The 26,725-nt window shown below is 48.2% G+C and overlaps 2 protein-coding genes across 7 annotated transcripts in view; both read right to left on the bottom strand.

The window, feature by feature from the left end:
* The window catches only part of LOC116954201 (centrosomal protein of 89 kDa-like), an 84,210-nt gene extending 80,786 nt beyond the window's left edge, over positions 1 to 3,424 (bottom strand). For 3 of the 6 annotated variants that reach the window (XM_032974728.2, XM_032974731.2, XM_032974730.2), the window contains exons 1-2: positions 3,200 to 3,422; positions 285 to 391 (exon numbers count right to left, since the gene is read on the bottom strand). In XM_032974728.2, coding sequence (XP_032830619.2) covers positions 285 to 391; positions 3,200 to 3,256 — 164 coding nt within the window. In that variant the 5' untranslated portion in view covers positions 3,257 to 3,422. Of the gene's footprint in view, positions 1 to 284; positions 392 to 1,418; positions 1,535 to 3,199 lie in introns of all 6 variants that reach the window. The other 3 variants (XM_076052147.1, XM_032974726.2, XM_032974729.2) reach the window with 3 other exon arrangements.
* A 6,266-nt stretch (positions 3,425 to 9,690) lies between these two features.
* Positions 9,691 to 26,725, bottom strand: part of LOC116954209 (rhophilin-2-like) — a 56,979-nt gene continuing 39,944 nt past the window's right edge. Inside the window, exons 8-15 of the mRNA XM_032974746.2 lie at positions 26,383 to 26,570; positions 25,100 to 25,256; positions 23,510 to 23,629; positions 21,312 to 21,506; positions 20,167 to 20,243; positions 19,573 to 19,719; positions 17,518 to 17,685; positions 9,691 to 14,710 (exon numbers count right to left, since the gene is read on the bottom strand). Of these exons, the coding sequence (XP_032830637.1) occupies positions 14,498 to 14,710; positions 17,518 to 17,685; positions 19,573 to 19,719; positions 20,167 to 20,243; positions 21,312 to 21,506; positions 23,510 to 23,629; positions 25,100 to 25,256; positions 26,383 to 26,570 (1,265 nt within the window). The 3' untranslated portion in view covers positions 9,691 to 14,497. The remainder of the gene's footprint in view (positions 14,711 to 17,517; positions 17,686 to 19,572; positions 19,720 to 20,166; positions 20,244 to 21,311; positions 21,507 to 23,509; positions 23,630 to 25,099; positions 25,257 to 26,382; positions 26,571 to 26,725) is intronic.

Here is a 26,725-nt window from a genome sequence, read left to right as displayed (position 1 = left end):
AATTAAGAATTTCCAAACACAATACCTGCACGTTTTACAGGGTTAGTTTTCTCCTTGAATCTGCAGATTAGTTTGCTTAAATGGTACATAACCTCAAGCACTAAGTGCAAAAAAAAGATTTCACTTTCCAGTACAGGAATACAGATCATGTACCTACATACGGTGCCATAACAATAAAGCATTGGTGAGCTATTGATGTTTGTGCTCTATGAACGGCCTAATAATATCCTGCCAGTTACATAAATAACAGGGTGGTGTGCTTGATCGATATGTGTAATACCCACTTTGGATGTTCTGGAGATGGTTCTTGGGTGTGAGGAGGTGGAGTAAGAGGGACCGCGGGCCTGGGTGCTATGGTAACGGCCGGGACCATCCCTGCTGCGATGTGCCTCTGGAAATGCGAGGCGAACAGAACAAAGCACGAACGTCAATTATTCAAAACAAAATCCCCCATGCTCTCATTATGTGCGAACGAATGGCTTTAGGGCCGACTAAAATGTGTCATGGCCAGTGCAGCATTCACTTATATCAGTTTGTACAGAGTTGATGAGGTATCATGTATGTTGAACCGCGAGATTAGAGAACAGGAGTTGGTGATTCAATTCACTCAAACACCCAAAAATTCCTGCAGGACATTCCTATATTTGTAATCATGTGCATGTGAGCCCAATTCATAAACAAATGTACATGTACAGCTTTTGTATATCCACTGTAGGATGAGGGCCTCATCCTACAGTGCAGGATATTTGACCATATTTCATCATGCAACAATAATTTTCATTTCAATAGCTTTGGCATGATCAATATTCCCAGGTTTCACTTAAAAACAATGGGCTATTTTCTGGTTTCATATCAAGGTTTTGTTTCAAAAACGTAGTAAAATGAACAATATAGTACTGTACTTAGAAGACTGTGGCGCTCAGGAATATATCATTACAGCACTGGGGTAAATTTCACAAGCTTGCAAGCAAAATATCCCAGTCAGGGTCTAATTCGAGATTAATCATCATTACTCATGTAACAGTGAAATAGTACACCACAGGGCGAGGCTGAAAATTGCCGAGCGTTAAAACATGTTTTTGTGCTAATGCTCCTCAAAATCATGGGAAATTATCACCAGCCATGATCTATCCACTGCAGATTGAAGGCCTCCCAAAGCCGAAGCCATTTTTCATGGACTCGCAATGCACATGAGCTGATTTCATCACTCCGTATGTGACGGACTTTCTCTCTGGCATCCCATTGCAATCTCGTCACACGTATATAAGGCAAAGTTTGCAGCCAACCATCCAAATGGCAACGACAAATGGATATCAATTACCATACGCCTGGCCTTTTGTCATAAGCATAAGCCATTGTCCAGCCACTGCCTCCCTGTGCCGTCGCTATTCCTCACAGTGGCAGTGCTGTTGGCATACATACAACTCCTGCAAGTGATATTAATCCCATCACTCCATATCCACGGTTGTCGTCTTGCTAGACACGTTCTCTCCTTTGTAGGCACAGGAGGAAAAATGCTGCGGTAACTCCATCCCTGGCCAAAGACAAAGCACAAATTGCCTCAAATATCACTGTTTTTACGACCAAATAGGCTTGCATCAGTTACCTGCGAGGCAACGTCTTACGCGCCCCATTTGCTGAACAAGTGCGAAATCGATGGAGGCTGCTTTACAGTTGCAATCAAATGTTGGTGTGGCGAATTTAAACTGGTAATCAGACTCCTGCAGTAAAAAAAAGAAAAAGTTACATGTGCTTAAAGTAATAAATATAGTTCAGCACTCTGTAATTAGCACCAGAACGTTGTGAGAACATTTTTAAACGCTGTGACACTTAATGCTGCAATTATGCAAGTGGCAATGTTGGTAGCAGCACTGGACCGTAAGGGGGGGGGGGGGGGGTGGCGACAGTGTGGGTAGGGGGCCTTCATCCAGCAGTGGATAGACACTGGCTGTTGTTGCTGATTATGTTCAAGTGTCCCTTATAATTGTGACAGTATTGAGCGTTCCACCATGGGTCCCTGCACCAGTGGTGGAAATTCCTCATTACTGCGACGATGATCTGTCCATCCAAGCGGTGCGGACTAATAATGTTGAAGATAATGACGATGATGCGGTTGCTGGTGGTGTAACCGATGGTAACGGTGGATAAGTTCACGACAGAGGTAGTTATTTTGGAAATAAGTGATTATTCTGATAATAGGTTTCCCCCTTTTTCTGGCAACAAAACAGGTGTGTTAAGACGTTAAAACACCAAACTGAAACCTTTTACGGGGAATCGTGTCTGCAATTGACCACAATGCTTGTGGTCAGAATACAAACAAAAAACGTACTCTGATAATATTTGCATTGTCCTTGAGACCGACTGGTCCACACCAGAGACATCTTTCTTTTGAGCCTCGTCTCAAACGTTGTTAGACCAGAGGACGCCAAAAGGCGAACAGCACAAAGACAATGCCACTATCAGAGTAATGAGAGCTCGGGGCATAGCATTTACATCATAGGATCTCCTTTGCCAGTACCAAAAATACGATAATAGCTTTTTCCCATTTTTTCTGGCAACAAAACAGTTGTGTTAAGATATTAAAACACAAAAATGAAACCTTTTTACAAGGAATCATTCACCACAATGCTTGTGGCCAGAATACAAACAAAAAAACATACTCTGATAATATTTGCATTGTCCTTGAAACCGATTGGGTTTCAGAGGACGCCAAAAGTCATACAGCCCATAGACAATGCCACTATCCCATGAAAAAAGGGTAAACCCATATTATCATATTTTGTTATTGGCAAAGGAGACCCCATGAAGTTGATGATTCTGCTGCCGAAACAGATGATGATCACCATCAACACAGAGCGATGAGTCGACTACCGCTCACACTTTGAACCCGTCTTTAATATTAACTCGTAATCGCCTTGTCAAAAAACGTTTACGACCGCAGTTTAAATAGCCAAGCCGGCCGACTTTAAAACGCAAGTATTGCCACAACGAATCGACGGCCAAGAGGCAAACGCGATGAGGGGATATGTCCATGCACTTAACAACAACGGAATTAAACAGCACGTAGGCAATCGCGCGGTCGTGTTTAAAAGAATACTTTCGTTATCCTAAAAGTCATCATTTTAAAAGTTTGCGATGTAAATCGCGGCCTATGCACAGCACACACACACACGTGTTTTTTTTAAATGAACCAACGTACGTAGCTCCATTTGTCTTTATTCCGAGCCATTTGTGAAGTGTGACTCTTAGAACACATTTGTCACTTCATTCGTAAGCTTGCTTTTTGCTGTTGTTATTTTAGGACGAAAGTAAGTTTTCTGTTTCACACAAAGTTTTGGCTCGGCTCTTCACCGGTAACGAGGGCGCCGATTGGCCTAGCGCGCGTCGCGTGAACCAATGGCTGCGAGCGTTACTGGTGGGGGGGGGGTGTAAAAAAAACGAACATGGCATGTGGCGGGAAAAATTTTAAACGAATAAACAACAACAAAAAGTACACGTACTGTAAATAATAATAATGCATAACTTAAAAAAATACGACACATTATTTTAGTTATAATGACACTGTAGACAGTCGACCAAGATATTTTTTCCCCTCATGTACAATCCACTGCTGTATTAAGGGGCCGTCCATAAATGACGTCACGCGATTTTTGACGATTTTTGACCCCCCCCCCCTCGTCAAAAGGCGTCACAAAAAGTTAGACCCCCCCCCTCAAATATGACGTCACAAAGCTCTGCCCCCCCCCCCCCAAAACATTTCCATTTAGAAAATAAAACATGCTTAAAATCGCTTTAAACTATTGTCATTGAAGTGCGTATTTAATGTGGCGCTGCACTCTGATGTTGTAGGAGTGTTGTTATAACGATTCGTGTGGTTATAACAATTCTATATTTATATTCTTGGTTCTTTCGGTAAAGTCACTTAGAAGGGAAATAATAAAATAATAAAAATATAAAACAATAATATTCTCACGACGTTTCGATCATCAATCATCACCTGATGATGATTGCTTGTGTTACAGTCGAAACGTCGTGATAATTTTAATTGTTTTATATTTTTATTATTTTATTGTTTCCCTTCTTTTTGGTGACTTTACCGAAAGAACCAAAAATATGAATCCCTGCAGTCACGAAAGCTTTAAATCAAAATTTTATATTTATTTAAAGTTGCTCATTTTGATGAGACGTCACATTTCTCACCCCCCCCCCCTCGTCACACCTTCCCCCCCCAGGTGCGTGACGTCATTTATGGACGGCCCCGAAGGCGGGTTGGAGAATGCTCAGGAGCATATACATGGGGACATGGACGTGTGCAGTACTGTAACAGGGTGGTCCAGATGTCTTGTGACCCCCCCCCCGCCCAGTGAAGTTTAAAAAAAAACTTTTATATATTTTTTAAAGTCAGCTTTATTTAAAACAGAAATTAATATTTTGATTTAAAGCTTTCGTGACTGCAGGGATTCATATTCTTGGTTCTTTCGGTAAAGTCACCACGTAGAAGGGAAACAATAAAATAATAAAAAGATATTAAAAAAATAATAAAAAGATATTTTGAATTATTTTATATTTTTTTTATATAAAATATATTTGTATTATTTTATTGTTTCCCTTCTACGTGACTTTACCGAAAGAACCAAGAATATATAAATTAATATGTTAAATGGAAAACATGTCAGGAGGTCAATTTAATTGACATCTAGAGCACCGATTTAAAGCTTTCGTGACTGCAAGGATTCATCTTCTTTGGTTCTTTCGGTAAAGTCACGCAGAATGAGAATAAAATAATAAATTGATAAAATAAAATAACACAATAAAAAATTCTCACGACGTTTCGGCCACAACACAAGCGGCCTTCATCAGGTGAAGGGACGAGACTGTCTGGAGGACAGTGCCAAAACGTCGTGAGAATTTTTTTATTGTGTTATTTTATTTTATCAATTTATAATTTTATTCTCATTCTACGTGACTTTACCGAAAGAACCAAAGAAGATCTAGAGCACCGTGTATACAACCAATAGATGTTTTTTCCCCTCTCTGCACTGCCCTCTGCTGCCCACCAAAGCCTATAAACAGGGGCCGGCAACCTTGCAAAGAAGAAGAAGAAGCCATTGTTGTTTGTCTTAGTCTTTGACAAACGCTACTTGTACACAAACACGGCAGGTATACAGCAGGTGACAACCAAATTCTGACTTAAAGAAACAAAGGAGGCGATGGAATCACCGGCGTCTACGTCGTTTATTTGTCCCGGAGTTTATAGTCTCGAACAACAACAGCTCTGACTGAACATTTTGTTGCCACCAAGATATTCCACCGTGATCCAATCCCCTGCCACGTTTAATCAATTTTCTTTACGTTCAATGACGTTTAAGATTTAAGGGTGGATTTTTTTTTTAAACGGCTTGCCCGCAAAGGGGGCAGCCAAAGATCCACCGCACGTGGCTCAGAAAGATGCAGGTTTCCGACCCCTGAACTTTAACATCATTTTGCTTGTTATTCGGTAAAGCCTAACAGAGTCTCAATCCTCTCTTTCAAGAGGGTCCTGCCGGGTTTTAGCAGAAGGGAATGGGGGGGGGGGTAGCGATGTTGTGTTGGCTGTTAAGAGACATGACCATTGAGGAATTTCCAGGTAAATTTACAGCATTGGCATGCATTGCAATGTTTGATCAATGCCAACATCTTTGAGGCTGGCATGCCTACTACCATCCATCCTGGGTTTAACCTGCGGGCTGAATTGTGCGAGGAGCTCACAAATCCTTGAAAGATCTGGACACATTACCATCGGTGAGCAGGTGAGGCTGCGTTGGCTGGCTCGTGTAGCCCGCGTGCCCAGCCACCGCACGCCCAAGCAGCTTCTGTTTGGCCGCATAGAGAGGGGTTGCTAAACGGGCACGGCACGGGCTGGAGAAGAGATGGAACTGATGCGGTACGGGAGGATGTGGAGCTGAGTGGACTTGCCGATGACCGGTACCAGCGGTGTCAATATTGGGCTCTGTGGAGGAGGAGGATCGTGAAGGACGCTGCTGCTACCGGCCAGTTGGAGGCAGTCGCCCTCCCAACAGCAACGGAGGGCAGAGGAGCGACGCTCACAACAACGAGCGGAGCGCCGGACGTATAAAATGCAGCAAGGTGGCACAGTAGGGGGTACAGCTGCTGCGTCTGCCGGTAATCTCGGTCGGTCGACCCACTGCACTTGCCTGGCTCTGTCTGTCCGTGACCTCCTGCCAGCAGCGAGGCCTTCGACAATTCACGTGGCCTCAAAGTGCACCTGGCCTGGCACAGGTGCCGTGGTGACGTTCCCTTCACTTCGTGGCGGATGGCGGGTTGTTGTATTTAGTTGTGGGTTCGATCCCAACCCTGACGCCTGTATATTTGAAGTTTGCACGTTTCTCTCTCTCTGTCCCCGTGGTCGCGTGGATTTTCCCCCGGTCCTCCGTGTTTTCCCTCCACAATTAAAATGAACGTGCGTTTAAAGCGTTTGGCTGCGACACATTTTCACATGATGATAGACCACTTCTTCGAGCTGTCGATTGTGGCCAGGTCGCTTCTTAAAAAGAGCTATATAGCCTTACCTGGCAAAATACAAAAAATATATATCTTCTTTGGTTCTTTCGGTAAAGTCACGTAGAATGAGAATAATGAAAAGAATGAAAAAAATAACACAATATTATTATTGTGTTATTTTATTTTATCACAATAATATTATTATTGCGTTATTTTATTTTATCAATTAATTATTTTATTCTCAATCTACGTGACTTTACCGAAAGAACCAAAGAAGATGAATCCTTGCAGTCACGAAAGCTTTAAATCGAAACAAAAAATATAGTTTCGTACATGTATACCTCTTCTAGAGAGTGCATTAATGCGACACTTAATGGGATACCATGCAGGACGACATACCTCTGGTCGACATGTGTTCTGGTGTTGCGAGGACGCTCTTCTTGTTCGCGTAGCTTCTGTCCTGGGACATCTGAAAACCGGAACTTCAAAAAAGTCCCGGTTTTTGTCAGTTGCGTAACAACGCACTTGAGGGAGGCCTTCATCCGGCAATGGATTAATCGTGGTTGCTGGTGATGATGATGAATAATAAACATTTCAAGACAACACGTGTACATGCAGCTCTCCCCTCTTCGAGTATGTTGAGATATGTTCGTCTTCCCACGAAATTAGTTCAAGGGCCAGAGCAGAAATTAGTACCACATTGGGTAGAACACATTTTAGCAGAATGTAACTATGTAAGGATGAGTAGGTTATTTTATAATTTACACTCATTTCAAATGGTTATCACGTAATTCGCTGTACATTGGCAACATACATGAATTAGAACCGCAAACGTTTTGCCACCCCAGGTGCTCACAGCAAGTTAAATATATGGCCTGGGTTCGGGCTCTATTTAGTCGTGTTTTGTATCTCAGAGATGGCAGACAATGTGGTTGCCATCTTTTTCTAAGTTGAACCCAGACAGTCCAGCAGTCGGCATTTGTGTTGGGTGGCCGGAATTGATTTGTACTGAGATTTGGTTTCGGCATTGTGTTGAACTTTACTATAGTATTGTATATACTGCACAATTTGGATAGATCAAGGCTGATTGAGAATTGTTTTTATTTGTACCTCAGAGGTGGCAACTGTGGACTCTCCTTAGATTTTCCCAATATATTGTGCATGCATTAATCATATGTATCGTCGTATTGTCCTCTAAACGAGTCTTTGAGACTCGGTGAGGCATTTCTGCATGAAACAAAATCCAGTCAAGGGAGTTGTTTTCGTTCCCGGTAAACAAGCCACCGTTGTCACGTGGTTGAAACTGTTGGACCAATGTTGGGCCAACGTTTCATGCTTCCTGGGTATCGTAAGGGGTCTTGATATGATTCCGCATTCAGACGCTTCATATATTCCAGTTATTGTTGTTGTATATTGAGCGATCAAATTGATTTTACCCGTTGGCACTTTAGAGCCTCTCTTGCAATTAAGGCCTGCTCTAACAGCTGACAGCCAATGCAGCGCGCTGCAAGTGCAATTTACAAAATAACAGAGATAAAAGGCAATTGCACGCCAGTGGCAGAACAATTGCCCACGTACATGAACAAAGATCCCCCGTACAGCCTCAACAGGCTGTTGGGGCAAGTGCTGTTTTTCAGTTTCATTTATTTGGTATAGCCCTGTGAGCCATTCGGCTCTTGAATCGGGTGCAACCGCAACAAACAAAAAGCGAAAACATGAACAAGAAAACATCTTAAATTGACAATGCGCAAACAGAAAAATCCAGGAAAAAACAACGCTCTGAGCACCTATGAAGTCATGAAACGGTGCACGAGTGGGTGACTCTAGCACCACGCCCGGCCGCCTTTGTCTCCCCAGTGGTGATGTTTACACCGCACCAGCTTGCCGGGTTTAGAGCGCACTACCGCACGGTCACACGCACAAATACACAGCATTCCACACTCCTCTCCAAAAATGCATTCTTGTTGCAATGTAACAGTGGAAATGGAACTATTACAAAAATAATGCAATAAATATTTGCTCAAATATGGGTATCCCCCCCCCCCCACCCCCTGATCAAACGTCTATTTTGAGCTATTTGGACAAATGTGGGTCCAGTGGCGTAGCACGGTAGGACATGGGTACAACGAATTAAAGAGGGCCTTCTGGGCCCCTCAGCGTCCTCCGGGGCACACCCCCTGGGCCCTCCCTATCCCTTGCCCAGTTTTCCCGGCCACTCTTCACGGGCATTCCTTATTGCCGTACAAATACTGGAGGAAGAGCCTTTGCTATAGATGCCTCCAGGGTCTGGAATGATATCGCAAATAAACTCCAGCTTGGATCACTACCTACAAGACCATCTCTAGAAGAGTTGTACAACCCTAGCTGCCATTGCTATGCAGTGGCCTGAAATAAAATATATAGGTATAGATGACCAATGCGAGAAATTATCATGTATTTTGATTATAGTGTGCTGCTACTACTATTGCTACTCCTGTTATTATGGCTTGACTCATGCAGCTAGCGAAGGATGCTAGGTTTAGTAATATATGTTATGTATGTCGCTATTCATACTCTTTGGTTCTATTCGGTAAAGTCACGTGACTTTACCGAATAGAACCAAAGAGTTTGGATCCTTGCAGTCACGAAAGCTTCAAATCTAGAATGTCGCTATTGTCAACTTTCAATCACATTTTTTATGATCACTGTTACATTGTTTTTATAGCATTATTTGTCATTTCTAGAAAGGTTTAGTTTAGCCCGATTTTTTGATATTGTATAGCGTTAGACTAAAATTTTTAATCTAAATTGCATTATGATTGTTATTGTGATCAAACATCAAAATGGGATTTTTTGCACATTTTTGTACGCAGCATACACAAATGGTGCTTTTTCTGGAAGATTTTATTGTTTTTGTTGAGGATGTTTAAATTTTCGTAAAGTAAATTTTAAATGTATCTTGTAATTGTTTGTTGCGATTGCACCCGAATCAAGAGCAGAATGGCTCACAGGGTTATTCCAAATAAATGAAACTGAAAGCTAAAACTGACCCATGGGATTCCCAGTGCGGTGGCACTCGCTGCACACTCGAATGCTGCGCCACTGGATGGGTCACATGCAGTCAAATAATACGTTCGTAGCAACTCTGGACAGATGAGCCTGCGACCTTGCCCGGGTGCGATTTATAACAAAACATTCCATTGCAGCGGGTGCTTAGAACAGTGCTCACTTTATTGATCAAGACCGGCTCGGAAAGAAACACGTTGACAAGTGAACACACAAGATGAGGCTGCATACGAGAACAAATTCATTGCCGTCAAAGAGACTTTCCTTTTTTTTGTAGTGTGCGTTTTGAATAATTAAATAAAAATGGAGCAAATTCTGTCGGGGAGGGGGGATATTTGGTAGGACTTTGGTCGTTTGGGTCTGTTTTGAGAACGGTGGAGCAAAACGTCTTAATTTGCTAAAAGTTTAGCTAATTTTTAAGCAGTTAGCATTGACGTACCATGACGGGAAATCTACGGCACGGTATTGAATCAAATTCAGAATTCTAATTAGTGCCACTCGAGGCGCACGTTGAATATTCTGCTCCCAAAACTCTCAAATCCGACCTTGTCTCTTGTAGAACTAATTCGACCGCGAGGTAATTTCTTTCATAACGTACCACTCGAGGCGCACGTTGAATATTCTGCTCCCAAAACTCTTAAATCCGACCTTGTCTCTTGTAGAACTAATTCGACCGCGAGGTAATTTCTTTCATAACGTACCACTTTATATACAGTATCATTAACTTTACGGTATTATTCCTCCATATTTCTTTAAATGAAGGGTGGCAAAGTGAAGTGACCAAATTTTATAATTTCATTTCGCCTCGGTATTTTAATGCTCTTCGTAAATTAGGGAGAGATCCAAAAGCCATATTTCTTCACATGAAGGAAGCGAGTAGTATACATTGCAAAACAGTATAATATAAGGCAAGAAGTTGTCGATAGCGTTGATCATTGAAATTAAAGCTACTATATTAGCTTGGGATTAAATATTAAGAAAAAATCTGATTTAGAACATATTGTTGGAATTACATGTCCAGTAAATAAAGAATAAAGGCACTGCCCTTAAAAGTCTTGCTCATGCCAGTGCTGGCAACCAGGGCCTCCACGAGAGGAAGTTTTGGAGGGCCCCTTGCCAGAGTCTTGGCCTCATCTTCCAGGATGGTTAGGCATCTTGTAAGATGTGAGAGTACCCACAACCTTATCCCACCACCACACACACACAGACTTACCAATTAACTAACCGTGGTATATTCATTTATACTGCTGGGTGGACAGAGGCGGGGGGATTTAAGAAACTCGCAGCATTGTTTCAGGATATGGAACCAGCGGATTCTAGATTGCAAGTCCACCGTGTCTACCTTCACACTACGGCAGCATCTCTAAAATTGAAATTTGGCCACACCGAATTAAAGAAAGACTGCTCATGATTTTTTTTTGTATAAGAAATCATAACAATAATAACAAACGTATATACGATATCTAGATATAATTCTTACAAAACACACCGTGGAAATGTTGCACAATGTCACAGCAAGGAGCTACTTTAAAAAGTACCATACATACAATACTGTGAGCAAATGACGTAAAACTAGGATTTTTTTTACAGAATATACATTTGTTAAACCATTAACCCAAAAGCCAATAAGTGCAAAACAGGTTATACTTTAAGGCAAACATTGAGTACAGTAAATAAACTTTGTTGAAAGATAAACTTTGGAGTTAATATAAATCTAGAATTTATTTAGCATATGTTTTGTATATTTTTTAAATATAAAAAGTAAAGCTTTAATTTCACCGTGTTTAAATGCATCACATTGTCATCACACATGTTTAAATATAATTGAAAGGCGAGAAATGATGCCATATTATGATATTTAAAAAAAAACACATCATTTCCATTATACGGTTTAAACTAAACTTGCCTCTACATGTGTGGCTCAAAATACAAAGGCAATTATAGTTTTCAATTTAAAAAAATCTCATCTGAATATAATTTTTTGTTCCTTAGCAACACACGGCCATTTTTTCTTGAAGCTTTAGGTACAGTCAAGAGGGCTGAAAAGACCCATGCAATTTTACTGAGGGCCTGAGCAAATGCATTGGTTAAATTTGGTACAATTAAGGCTCCCTGAGTTTACAGGAATGGTTCTGTGAAAAATTCTGATGGGGACCACCTTTGTATTCTATTCAGGGCCTTGTATAGGCTTCACATGAGCATTGGTTACAAGGCCACAGGCTAAACCCAGGATAGAACCAGACGTGAAAATAAGGTTGGCACCTTTTTGGTACTAAGAATCTGGACAAATGAGATCAATAATATCGCACAATCCTGGAAGAGGGGAGAACTCCAGGTAAAAGTAGTGTTTTGAGTGGCGTGTTATTAACGTCACAGGAAGACTTCCAGATTTCACAGGACAGCTACCTCAGAGAACAATCCTCGGAAACCTAGGACAGGTGGCAACACTAGATAGAAGCGATGCAGTCAAAGTAAAAAAAAATACATAGTTACCCTGGAATGCTTCACCAAGTCTCAATACCCTTTTCCACAAAACAATTTCATGTTTGGCCAATGCAATTGATGATTCATCTTTGGTCTCGTGTGGGAGGAATTCAAATGAAAACCGCACCATGCATACAAGGGGGTAAAACTGAAATATTCAAGAATCTGCCCCCCCCCCACCGCTCTCCTCTTTTTTTCCCCCTTGCCCTTCCCTTCCCCCCAAAAAAAACAAATCCATGGTCCCGTCCGCTGTCCCTACGTTAGCAGTGGGGTAGACGAGCCCACCTCTTCTCCCTTTCCCCTTGCCCCGTGAACGCCGCACCTCGGGGCTTTCGTCCGCTGGAATTTCCGTGCCCTCACCACCATCCCTCTTTTTTAATTTTAAATTGCTCGTGCTCTGTTCCGGACTCTTGCTAAAAAAAAGTGCTGCTACATTCCGGACACTGCATAATAGTTCAAGCCATATTACCACCTGTATTGGCAGGTTAGCCTCGCATCCAAAATACTAACCAGGCTCAGAAGCTTAGCTCCTGAGATCCAGCGAGATCAGGCAAGTGCCCTCCCGCTCATCAGATCTTGTCAGATCGGAAGGCGTTGAGCCTGGTCACGGATTTGGATGAGATGCGGCCGGAGCTTGCCAAGTTGTTGTAGGCATGTGGCTCCTTTGCTCGTGGTGCGTTTCCTCTGCATGGTTCGATTCCCTCCCACATGAAGCTAAACTCTCATTTTAAATTAATTCTACAAACATACCAGTGCAGGACCCTCCTGAAAAAAAATTGAATTGGACTCAGAGGGGACTTTCCTAGCCAATTAAACGAAAATGTGAAATTCATGGTAAATTTTTGTTTCAGTTTAGATGCCACGACCATCAAGACCACTGGGAATACCTCTAATCTAGTCATCGTCATCAGCTATGATCTATCCACTGCTACATGAAGGCCTCCTACCAAGCCATCATCATCTTCCAAAAATCTGTCTAGATCCTACACACGAGCCCATTTCATAGCTTCATCTCCACGATCGATGCCTCCTGGGTGTGCTCCCTCCATTGGCTGCCACTCCGTCCTCAACATTGACTACCGGCCATCGACTTTCTTCTGAGCCACGACGTGTCCCTGCCCAAGCCCACTTTTGCTTTACTGAACAGTCAAATGTCTTTTGATGGGTCCTGCACCAGCGCCTTAACAAATGCAATGAGACAAAACGAATAAATAACATGGACATTTGAAAGAAAGAAAAAAAAACAGATGAATGCAAGTAAAGAGCAGGCTGACCATGCATACAAACGCTGCCGATCGTGTCGATCGATCGCAGTCCGAAACCCGGTACAAACACAGCCGCAGTTGCGTGAAGAATCCGCGAGTGTGCGCATGGTGAAGGCATCTCAAAGCTCCCACAAAAAAAAACATGCCGGTGCCACGGTCATCGCCTTCAAAGTTGTGACCGCAATCGATCAGTTGCAGCCGTCGACCACAGACAAAACCATACCACGGGAGCGATTGCGGTTCGGCACGTTCTCTTTTACACCCCCTCCCAACCTTTTTTTTTACATTACATTCTTAAAAAATAAATATTAAAACAGCAACAATTCATATAATAAGAACAATATTAATTTGTATTCCTTTTGAAAGTTTCTTTTGTTCAAGAAAAAAAAAAGGAGTCATCTCGTTTGAAGGTATGAAACCTCGAGTTTTTGAGAAAGACAAATGAGTTTTTATCACGTGACCGAGAAATGAACGTCGGATTTTGACGCTTTATTTATTCATTGAACGGCGCTGCCGGTAGCAACAAGGGCCACCTTGCGGCATTACCACAGAGTGAAGACCCAGAATTCAAACCACAAAGGGAACAGACTCGGCACAGATTCGGTACATCAAGTCCCTATAGGGGGGGAGCGGGGTGGGTGGTTTCCGCAGTCTAGCTTTGCAGGCCGTCCAATCCGCTGTTAAATAATGTCACGGAACAGGGTCGCGTACGTGCGGCCTACACCGGCGCGCACGCCGTTCAAGTTCGACACCCCCTGTCGATTGGTAGAATTAAGGCGGCAAAAAAGGGGTGTAGTAATGGCGGATTGTCGGCCGTGGAACCCTAGCGGCACCCGAGCCCGGTGCAGTTGCCACTGCCTGCACACCGACCAAGGCTGTTCGGTTGACACGCAACAATTCACCGACCCAGCGATTCGATGAATTGTCGGAACTCGTGCTCAAAAAAATCGATAAAATAAACGATTCTTCGCCCTCCCCCGCCCCGCGTCCCTGTCCCGTCACCATCTCGTTTTTATTGCTTTTTTTTACCATCATATCGCCCACAGTCTCGCCGGCTCCGTCATCCTCAAGGCACAAAGTAAGATCGTTCGCATGCAACAATCCCAAGCGGTCGACATTCACGCTCCGCAGGCGGCAGGCGCGGGAGAAATCGGTTCCTTTTTCCGACGGCTCGTCCGGCGCCACGGGTCGACCCGCGCGCGTCAGTACCCGCGCCAGTCCTTGGTCCTGTCGAACATGCTGCTCAGCGTGCCGGGCACACTCTTGGGGCGGCTCTTCTTGCGCCCGAAGAGCGACGACACCTTGTCGCGCAGGGTCTTGCGCCCGCGAACCCGCTCGCCGCTCGTCAGCGTCGACGCGCCCGTGATGGTGCCCGTGGCGAGCGGCCTGGGGCTGCTGTCGATCCGCCGCTGCTCCTGAAGACGATGGACGGCGGCGGGAAAAACACAGGCGGGGTCAGAGGTCAGCAATCACCGAACAACACCGAAAGGAGCCGATGTCCGTCCGAGGAAGCGGCGCAGCCACGAGAAACGATTATTGTTTTTAACAGCGCAGCGAAGGTTTGTGAAGCTGAAAAAGGTTAAAGGTGCAGCCCTGCAATTTCCTGCCAAGGTCACTGCCAGCAGAAAAAGCCACCACTGCACATGGCGGGGAGCGGTATGACAGTGGTTCGCACACTTGACTATGAGCCCAATGACCACTGTCCAATTCCTGGCCATGGTTAACATCAGTGGCTAGTGATATCAGAATCTGTACTGGGCCTCCCCTAGGTCCATCCATAAATGAGTACCTGGTGTGGTGTTAACATCAGCACTGGGGAGACAAAGATGGTCGGGCGTGGTGCTATCCACACAACTCCCTCGTTCGTCGCGTCAGCCTTAATAGGTGCTCACTAACAGAACTTGCCGCAACAACCGGTGCAGGCTACACACGGGGGGGGGGGGGATCTTTTTATTTGTGCGTGCCTCAAAAGCCTGTGGACTGGGCCAAAAGAAACCAATTTTCTTGCTCCAATAAAATGCGTTGACATAACACCGACTTAGAGAGACATCCACCCCCATCCAACGCGGCCTACGATTATACATTTATGAGCATTTTATATGCGTTTCCTCAGAACATTGATAGCCATAAATAGTCCCACCCCCCACCACCAAAAAAAAATAATAAAAGTGTTGATGTAAAAAAATATATCGCGAGAGCAAAGGGCGGTTGTAAATAATACAAGGAGTGAAATTAATGGTTGCTTGAGTCAACAGGACGTAAATACAAGGTCACGAGATTTACAAAGGCAAAGATTCCCCGTGTAGCCTTTACCAGACTGTCGGGGCAAGTGCTGTTAAGCGAGTAGCACCTATGAAGGCCGGCACTGTGGCGCACGAGGGGGTGGGTGCCCAGCACCACGCCTGCCCGCCCACCCGCCTTTGTCTCCCCAATGCTGATATTTACACGGTGCACCAGGTTCTCCTTTAAGGCCGAGTGGAGACCTCCGGGGAAAGCCCAGGGACCAGTGCTGATATTTGTCATTGATGTTTACCGATAATGGGACCAGTGCTGATATTTGTCATTGATGTTTACCGTTAGTGGGAATCAAAATCATCGCTCGCCACTGTGTGTGTGTCTTGCTCAAAACACACATACAAAGACGCCCCCATATAGCCTTCACCAGACTGTTGGGGTAAGTGTTGTTAGCGAGGGCCTAATAAGACCGGCACGGCGAACGTGCGGAGTGGCCAGCACCAACGCCTTCCCGGCCGCCTTTGTCTTCCCAGCGCTGATGTTTACACACCGCACCAGGTGCCCGTTTAAGGCCGGGTTTACCGTATACGTAAACAAAGACAAAAGATCCCTTCCGTATAGCCTGAAACAAACCGTTGGGGCAAGTGCTGTTAGCGAGTTAGCACACGAGGGGGTGGGTGGGCCAGCACCACGCCCGGCCGCCTTGTCTCACCAGGTACTCATTTGAGGGCTGAGTCGACCTAGGGGAGGCCCAGGACCGGTTCAGATAATCGTCACCGGTGTTGGTTGGCCGTGAGCGGGGCATCGAAACTCGGGTCGCCGGGTTCGCGGCGCAGCGACGCTAACCACAACACTACCGCTCCCCCCCCCCCCCCCCCCCCCGATAGATAACGACACAGATGCAGCACACACAGCTGGTCTCTTCATCAAAGACAGCTTACAACGGAGAAATGCACCCCGACGACGCAAATAAAACGCATCTTCAATGGGCTGCCAAGTCTTTCAAACCCATAAATACACCGGGGAAATAAACAGAATTAATGTAATATCCCTCCCCGTCCCCCCGTGGAAATGAAAGCAGATTCGGTTCAAGGTGATGAGTTTAATTTTTCACAAAAATCGGGCGTTATTTTATTTATCAACCGTTCTCGGGAGGAAGCTAATTTACTGGCAACAAAATGTTCGAGGCTATTTAGCCGTAGTGCAACGGTTCGCAGCGCACTGGACGTGATATCCAGAGGTCACCGAGTCGATCTCCTATCTCCGGGCGCGGCAGTCGCGAACCGCCTCGATCCACCCAAGTAGTGTCAAAAGGGTGCGAGTAAGAGTACAAGAGAGTATGCGAGTGTGTGTGTGTGTAAGGGGGTGTTTGTAAGAGTGTGGGGAGCGGTGGGGTAGCGGTTAGCGCTACGCTGCCCTACGAACCCGGCGACTCGAGTTCAATTCCCAGCTCATGGCCAACACCAGTGAAAATGATCTAAACCGGTCCTGGGCCTCCCCGAGGTCGACTCGGCCTCAAATGAGTACCTGGTGTGGTGTGTAAACATCGCCACTGACTGTTAGGACAAGTGCTGTTAGCGAAGACCTCTGAAGGCCGGCACGACACACGACGAGGTGGATGGCCAACACCACGCCCGGCCGCCTTTGTCTCCCCAGTGGCGATGTTTTACACACCGCACCAGGTACTCAGCCTAAAATGAGTCGACCTAGAGGAGGCCCAGGATCGTTTCAAGTAATCGCCACTGGTGTTGGCCGTTAGCGGGAATCGAACGTGAGTCACCCGGTTCGTAACCACAACACTACAAAGAAATAGACGCCACGTATAGCCTGAACAGACTGTAGGAGCAAGTGCTGTTGGCGAGTAGCACTTGTGAAGGCATGGTACGGGCACACGAGGGGGTGGGTGGCCAACACACAAACACACACGGGAACACCGTGACCCACATTATCATCGCGCACCACCACCCTCTACGTCCAAAGCCCTCACCGGCGAGCCCTCGCTGAAGGTGAGCAACCTTAGCGGGGTCACGACCTCCACCTCCACCGCAGCGATCCCGGCTTGGGTCATGAGGTCGGCGACGGCCGCTTGACCCAACCAGCGGCAGTCCTGACCTCCGACCCCGATGATGTAGTCACATTCCTTGATGCCCGATCGCTAAGGGGGGGGGGAAGAGCCGGCAGGAGCACAGCGCGGGGCGGGGTGTGGGGGTGTGGAGGAGTGGGGGAGCGGAGTGGGGGGGGGGGCAGCCGATTGTTAGGGTGGCCGCCGTGTTGTCCTGCACGATCCACTTGTTCCGTTTTAAACAAAGTGTTTTGGCGATGCTGCGATGGCAGTGGCGTTGCACGAGCAACAACAACAACGGCAACGGCAACAACAACGGCTCGCATTCGTCGATAGCAATGCCTTTAAAAAAAACAAAAGATGACGTTTTGGGAAACCGTTGTGCCATGAAGATGGGACCTGGCCCGAAAATTCGATTATAATCGAATTTGCATTTTAAAAAAGGGAAGAAAAAACTATAATATTTATTATAATAATTATTATAGTTTTTAAAAGAATTATGATCGTTTTTTTATAATTATTATAGGTTTTTTTCCCCTTTTCAAGGCAACACACACAGGGTTGTGTAGTGATTGACGAACGAGTCGAATAGTTGTTATGTGTTGATTTCAAGTCACTGCCAACGCAGCATCAGCAGCAGCATCATCACCACTAAGGAATCCGTTTAATCCTATCCACAATAGCTGGGGAGTGAGAGCAAGTGAACGAGCGACCGATGTAAATAATAACGATGTTCTACGTTGGCCAAGTGTGCGGGAATGTCGCACGTTGTAAAACACTAGCGAGACAAATAGCGATTACAATTCCTGAATGGGTGAGCTCCCTGAACGGGCTTCGCGTACACCCAGCCAGTCCCGCACCACCAAATTACTTTTCATTCTAATCAACCTGCCAAGGATACGGCCATCATTCACAACGCCGGGCCCAATAACAATCAATCAGCGTCGGCACACCGAAACTTTCTTGGTAAACGTTAATTTTAAACGCGCCGTTCATAATTCTGCTAATCGATCGATATTCCGGTGAGCAGCCGGTCCCATCAGGCCGCCCATTCGTGTGATCGATGCGGCATTAAATGGATGTCTTTGACCCGGTCGCTCTCTCTGCATCGGCTGAGAACCGTGGCGATAAAGACAACACGCGGCAGGCCCCGTCATCGATCAAGGCGATGGATCGCCCGCGGACCTGGGTCCAGGACTGATTCGGAAGTCGCTCGACAATGAAGGTGGCGGCCGTGGCTTGAAATCGAGCCTCGGGATTGCCAGGGTCAACCTGGGTGAGGCAGGTCAATAGGGCAACCGACCGTTGACTTATCCACAAACCGGTATTTAATTTTATCGACCCCGAAGAGATGATGGGGCTCAGTCACATCCCGCCCCTACCCCCCCGAACAGGGTTTGAACTCGCCGCTCGCTCTATCGCTGAGCCACCTGGCTACATAAAAGCTAAATTGGAAACAAAATGTATTGATATCGTTCAGCATACATATGTACTTTTGCTTAAGCCACACATATAACATGGTTCTGTTGTATTCTTGTGTGTGTGGCGGAAATGAGGTCAACGTGAAAGTGTAGAGGCCTGCTGCTGCGGGCCACGAGAGATAGTTCGTGTCGCTGTTCCTCCTCCTCCATCGAAAGAGGCCAGACCACAGTGGGTTTACAATACGGTCCAAAGTTTGGGTTGCATGGCCATAATCGCACTACTTTGGCTTGTCTTCAGGGTATCTATGTGTATCTCGATCTATCATCGCCATGTATCACTATGGATTTATTGTCTGGTCTATAGTTCGAGTTGCATGGCCACAGTGGCACTGCTTTGGCTTGTGTCTCTAATTTTTCATTCACGAAGGGGAAATGCGTATCGGCCTGCTGACGATGTTTCCGATGATGCCCGTGCCTTCGAGGAGGAGTAGGGTGGAAGAACGTCCAAGCCAGGAGGTTAAAAGTTGAGCGCGGTTAAAATGACGTTGCGCCCGTTTACCATGGCGGCGCTCCCAGGCTGGACCAGCACGACGCGGACGGGCGAATCGCCGCCGAGCCGCATGCCGTATCCCTCCGCCGGCTTGGACAGGTGCACCTTGCGAGGCTTGCTCAGGCACTGCTTGGCCGAGAAGACTGACAGGGGGCCCTGGGTGCACGGAGACGACAACACGCAGCGGTGAGATGGCGAGCCACGCGTGACAATCAACACAATGTGACCGCCGAGGGGGGTCAGGAGGTCACGTCATGAGGACCGAGCGAATGATGAGAGGGCAACCCACACTATCCCCGCTCTGTGGTGCAGCCTTTGCGATTGCTTGACGACGATGATGATGATGATGACGATCATACTGATGATGACAATGATGGTGATGACGACGACATTGATTATGATAATGATGACAATAACACTGATCATTGTAAACGATGACAACGATGATGATGGTAACGTCGATGACAATGGTGATGATGAAGACGCGACGGTCGATGATGATGATGATGATGACAACACTGAATATCATGACGATGACAAGGACGGCACTGACGATGACGGCGACGATGTAACGAGGTGCGAGATGGAGGTGCGGCGTCTTACCAGCCGGCGGAAGATGTCTGTGCCCTCCACTTTGTCGAACACCGGGGGCTTCAGTTCTGGGTTGTGATGGGTTTCCGCTGTTTTTGGCGAAATGAGAGAGGGCGGAACATTCGATCGCGTTTTGTTCTTGCGGTAATTCCCTCGCCCCCACCCCCCTCCCCCGACGTCATCCCAGTCGCGCCGTTGGCACCGCGTCATCAACGGAGAAATTCGCTCAGAACTCTCATCGAGCAGTGCCGGCCTTCAATTTTTATTTCACCTTTACTTAACCAGGTAAAACAAAAATAATAACCTGTGAACCTTTGTCAATGTGTCTGTAGAATTTATTTCATACCATACGTAGCCAACAGTGAAAAAAACACGCGTACATTGCCTCTCTTAAACACACACACACACGCACACAAAGACAAAGATCCCCAGTATTGTATCTCGCTGACCCGCCCCCCCCCCCGCCTGGACACCTGTGAAAAGGAGCTTCATAGCTCATCGGATTCCTCGTGCAGCCCAAATCAAGATTCCGATGATGGAGTTGGAGTGGCAGCCGGAGGCGAAAAACACGCCCCGAGGCGATGACCACCGCCGTGGAGATGGAGCAAAGGAGGTCGGTGTGTGGGAGCGGGATGGACGGATCGCGGCGCTTCGCGGGACCGCGAGAGTCGGCGACGCAAACGTTGGAGTTGAGCAAACGCAGCGGCCGGCACGCGTTCCTGGAATTACGATTCGCTTTGCCAAGTTGTCGACAGCTGCTTCACGTGCGCACTCTCTCAAAAGCACGGACGTCCACGGCAGCCCACGTACGCACCCCCGCACACACGCACGCAAACACAAAGTTACCCCGTATAGCCGTTAACATACTGTTGGGGCAAGTGCTGTTAGCGACGTGGTATACAAGGTGGGTGGGTGGCCAGCACCACGCCCGACCGCCTTTGTCTCCCCAACGGCGATGTTTACGCACCGTACCAGGTACACATTTAAGACCGCGTCGACCTAGGGGAGGCCCAGGACCAGTTCAGATATTCGTCGTTGGTGTTGGCCGCGAGTGGGAATCGAACTCGGTTCGCCGGGTTCGTAGTGCAGCGCGCGCTAACTGCTACGCTACCACTCCCCACGCAGAGACACACACACACACACAGAGAAATACGCACGGGCAATTTCGGGGGCCTCCGAAGCGTTGATGAAGCCACCGTCGGTTTGGAACTTGGCGAGCCGCGCCTTCGCCTGGTCGCGCGCCGTGGCCAGGAAGTTCTGCAGGTTGCCGAGCCTCCGCAGAGAGCGGCACAGCTCGGCGGTGCGCACCGCATCCTCGTGCCGCCACACCGCCTTGCTCAGGTGGCCCAACGCTGCACGGGGAGACACGGCAGGGAGACACGGGGTGACACGGCCAGGTTAAGGGAGACACGGGGAGACACGAGCAGGGGAAGGGAGACACGGGCAGGTGAAGAGGAACAAAAGTAACTCCCTACATTTGAATCATTTGGCGGGACCCCGGGGTCCCGCAAAAATCGGGTCAATAATTATTATTTTTCAGTCCGCCCAGTCGTGACCCCGACAGCAACGCGCCGCCCGCCCAGACTCGCGCCAACAAGCGCCAGCAGGCGGTAATCGACACGATGGGCGCCATCCCACCGGCCAAATGCAAGCCCGGGGGGCGTACGCCGCAGTCGCGCGCGGCGACAACGCCCTCCGCCAGCCGTCGATCCTCAGCTTCCTTGCCAAGGCGAGCCCACCCCCCAGGCAGTGAATTTAACGTGTTTATGTAATTTTTTAAACTTTTTACGAAACTTAGTGCCCCGAGTAGCTCTCGACGAGGCCAATCGATTGACACTAGTTTTGTTGTCGGTAAGGCAAGACTCGTGTCGCTACGCAGTTTTTCCCACCCCGGGGCAGTGATGGGACCCCGTGGTCCCGCCAATTGCTTCATTTGAAAACGCATTCGAGCAAAATCTGGACCGAATTCAACATTTGGTCCGGAGTTTGCTTGTACAGAACGGATGCTGCTGAAATAATACACTTCCAGAAGGCTACGGGTCTAATTGGTTGTGTAATAAATAATTTTATTTGTCACGTGAAGAGATGTGTGTGTGTGAAGAGGGCATTGTCTGCCAATCTATTTAACTATTTATATTCTCCACAACGACACTGAGGATTATTTTACGGACATTTTTTTGTGTGTGCAGTCATTCGTGTTAGGGAATGGCCCCACGGAAGCGGATGTCACAGAGCTACCTCCGAGATCCCTTCAAGAGACCTCCGGTCGACACACATCAGAGGGCAGCACTTTCCTACCCACCTTGCCACAGGGACTGATTTCGTTGCATTACTCGATGTATTAAATTCTCAGAGATAGAATGTAGCCAAATTTTAGTGCAGAACCAAATAAAATGTGCTGGATTTTTTTTGTGTGCAGTCACCGGAGACCGGGCCGAGACCACCAACTCGCTGCAACTCGCGAACCCCGGTTTCACCGCTGCGGTCGGGCAGGGCGAACCCCGGATTCGAACCCCAAGATCTTAGCCATGGCGGCTCGAGGTTTTAGGCACGACCATCGTGAATCACTCGGCCACCTCCCCCTTCCCCGCTCGTGGCGTTTCAACGTCCTGAGGGAACGTCGGGGAATGTTCCCCTTGAATCACCTGAGAGCAGCACTCAGAACCGCGTCTCCATGGTGACCCCTCGTGGTTAACGCTTGACCCCTGTCCCCGTGGCAACGTGCTAGGACCCTTGACTTGAGGACGTCCATTTTACAGTGGACGCCTCATGAACAATTAGAGCATTTTATTTAGTGTGGGGGTGCGCAAGCGCTTTGAGACAATGCCAATCGGTGGCAATGACAATAGTGATGGTGATGATGTCAAAGGAATGATGATAACGAAGGTGCTTATGACAATAAAGATAATGATGGCAATGATGATGATGATAATGAAGGTGATAACAATGGCAATGATAATAATGATGATATCGAAGGTAATAATGATGTGTATGGTAACGATTATAATTAAGGTAATGATGATGTTGAGGTGTTCAGGCACTAAGAATTCATGATCCATTGATGACGATGATTGATGATAACGATAAAACTATTGATAACAATAATCCTTTGATCTGACCAATGTGGACCTAAAGCGCATAGGCTAAGGGAACAATGATGATGATGACGACGACGACGATGTTGATGATGATGGGGTGTTTGGGGCCTCGGCAAATTTACCGATTGATGATGATGGAGAGACGATGATGGCGGCAGCGATGACGCCGATGAAGCTGACAACAACGACATCGGCCGAAATAACTACGACGACAACAAACGATGCCGATGACGGCAACAAATGCTGTAGACATGTACCTAGCTTGGTACGCTCGTCACGGTTCGTCACGACGACGTGCATGGAGGGTCCCTCGGGCAGCGTCTCGTGAACGTCCATGAGGGCCTTCTCCTGGTCGCGCGAGTCCTCGCCCGGCGCCGCTGCGGACGTAAGAGACGGGGGAGAGATCGGTCACGGCGATGGTCGCGTGGCGGCGGTGGCGGCGGTCACAGTCACACCGATGGTCACGGTGGTTACGGTCACAGTCACACCGATGGTCATGGTCACAGTCACACCGATGGTCACAGCGGTTACGGTCACAGTCACACCGATGGTCACGGTGAAACGGCGGTTACGGTCACAGTCACAATGATGGTCAAAGCAGTTACGGTCACAGTCACACTGATGGCCACGGCGGTTACGGTCACAGTCACACCGATGGTCACAGCGGTTACGGTCAGAGTCACACGGATGGTCACGGTGGTTATGGTCACACTCACACCGATGGTCACAGCGGTTACGGTCACAGTCACACTGATGGTCACAGCGGTTACGGTCACAGTCACACCAATGGTCATGGTCACGGTCACAGTCACACCGATGATCACGGCGGTTACGGTCACAGTCACACCGATGGCCACGGTGGTTACGGTCACAGTCACACCGATGGTCACGGCGGTCACGGTCACGGTGGTCATGGCAACGGTCACACCGATGGTCACGGTGGTCACAGAAATGGCCGCGATCACGGTCATCAAGGCAAAGTTCACAGCGACGATCACGGCAATGGTCGAGATGTTCAGGGTAAAGGTCAAAATTTGCCCCAAAAAAAAGCACAAAATGTCGACACCCACCTGCGCAGAGTGGGTGGGTGACTCCCCCATCATCCACCAGGCTTGCTTGGAGCAATTTTAAAATATTATGTATTTTTATTTTACCAGGTAAGGCCCACTGAGCTAATAGCTTCTTTTTCAGAAGTGGCCACAAATGATAGCTCAATGAAGTGGCTTATTGCATGGAAATATATCGCAGCCAAATCCCCTAAAACACGTGTTTATAAATGTGCAGGGAAAAACCAGAGGACTCGCAGGAAAAGCCACGTGACCACGGGGAGAGAGACACGCAAAATCCAGACATGCAGGATCAAACCCATACCAGGCGAGGTAGTTGACATCTCACCACCGTGGCACCTTATTAACCATGGCCCATCCACCTCCCCATCCACCTCCCCATCCACCTCCCCATCCACCTCCCCATCCACCTCCCCATCCACCTCCCCATCCACCTCCCCATCCACCTCCCCATCCACCTCCCCATCCACCTCCCCATACACCTCCCCATACACCTCCCCATACACCTCCCCATACACCTCCCCATACACCTCCCCATACACCTCCCCCGCCACCTCCCCCGCCACCTCCCCCGCCACCTCCCCATCCACCTCCCCCGCCACCTCCCCATCCACCTCCTAAGCCACCTCCCCATCCACCTCCCCCGCCACCTCCCCCGCCACCTCTCCATCCACCTCCCCATCCACCTCCCCCGCCACCCCCCCATCCACCTCCTAAGCCACCTCCCCACCACCTCCCCCGCCACCTTGTCCCACCCCCCAGGCCCCAGCGATGACTCACGTGCGTGGTCGAGCAGTGCGAGCGCCAGGTAGTAGTGAGCGACGGCGCCGAAGTGCTCCGACTTGGCCTTGAGCAGCGACTTCCAGCAGAAGGGCAGCACCTCCGCCAGCTCCGGCTGCTGCATGGCGCCTACCACTCCCGTGTAGTCCTCCGCCACCTGCCCCCGGTGCAGCCAGGACCACGTGTCAAAGACAAAGATTCCCCCACCCCCCCCCCCCCCCCCGTGTAGCCTTCGGCAGACGGTTGGGGAAATTGCCGATTCTGAGCGAGGAGCAGCGGAGGCCGGGAAGATGCACGAGGTAAGGGTTGGGGGAGAGGAGGATTTGTGGCCAGCACTACACCTGGCTTTCTTTGTCTCTCCCAGTGGTAATGTTTACACATCAGGGGCGCCAGGATGGCGAGATTTTAACTACCTCGCCTGGTATGCAGGAGGTCGTTGGTTTCAATTCCACCTCTGACAATGTCTGTATATTTGGAGTTTGCATGTTCTCCCCGTGGTCGGGTGGATTTTTCCCCGGGCCCTCCAGTTTTTATTCTACATTTAGAAGCAGCGTGCGTTTAGAGTATTTGGCCGCCTAAAATTTCCACGTGATAAGCCACTTCATTGAGCGATCATCTGTGGCCAGGTCGCTTCTGTATAGCTCAGGCCCGGTTCGGATAACTGTCACCACCAAAAAGTTGGCCATGAGCGGGAATCAAACTCAGGTTACCGGCTTCGTAGCGCAGCGAACCGATTTTGTGCATTCAGGCGGTGCTCATATTCAGTTTACAGCCCGGCGGAGCAGGTGGTGGCAAATCCACATTGTTATGGCAAGGGCCATAACGTCCTCACAAAGTGGTAACCGTTTTATAGACCTCGGAGGGATAATGAGCCAAATCGACCGCCGCATCCATGATTTGAACTCAGCAGTGGTGACTTGGTGCCACTACGAACCACCCCGGCCACGTCGACCTCGACGGGCGAGTGGACGACTCCGCGAACGGGCGAACCATGCAGCGGGTGACTTGGGGTGAACAGACGAGCAGTTGGGTGAGCGAGCAGGCGAGCGTGCGAGCGAGCAAGGAAATGGGCGAGCGTGCAGGCGAGCAAGCAATCAATCGGACGAGCTAGCAAGCAAGTGGGCGAGCGAGCGGGTGAGCAAGCAGGCAAGTGGACGAGCGAGCAACCGAGGAAGTGGGCGAGCGGGCAAGCAAGCAAGAAAGTGAGCGAGCAAGCGAGTGAGCGAGTGGGCGAGCAAGCAAGGAAACGGGCGAGAGAGCGGGAGAACGGGGCCGGTGCCCACCTTGGCGGCCTCCTGCGCGGCCGTGAGGAGCGAGTGGAAGTCGTTGTGGAGGCCCGCGTGGCACAAGCGCTCGAAGACACACTCCTGCGCCTGGCACGCGCACACGCGCACCAGCAGGGCCAGGCACGCGGGCGACAGGTCCGCCGTCTGAGGGTGCGGCAGCGCCTCCGCCAGGTAGCTCAGCACACCTGGGGAGGGGGGGGGGGAGCGGCAGGGGTTAGGGTTGGTGGAGGAGGGTAAATTCCATTCTATTTTGTCTTTTATAAAGCGCCTTTCACCAAGGCGCTGAACAATGCTTGGCGACTACAGTACAAAATGGCAAGTTAAACGGTGGGGATCAGGT

This window comes from Petromyzon marinus, chromosome 54 (genome assembly GCF_048934315.1).
Source record: "Petromyzon marinus isolate PM22_M1 ecotype Great Lakes invasive population chromosome 54, UKy_Petmar_22M1.pri1.0, whole genome shotgun sequence".
NCBI classification, from domain to species: domain Eukaryota; kingdom Metazoa; phylum Chordata; class Hyperoartia; order Petromyzontiformes; family Petromyzontidae; genus Petromyzon; species Petromyzon marinus.
This window is presented reverse-complemented; position numbering and strand designations above follow the sequence as displayed.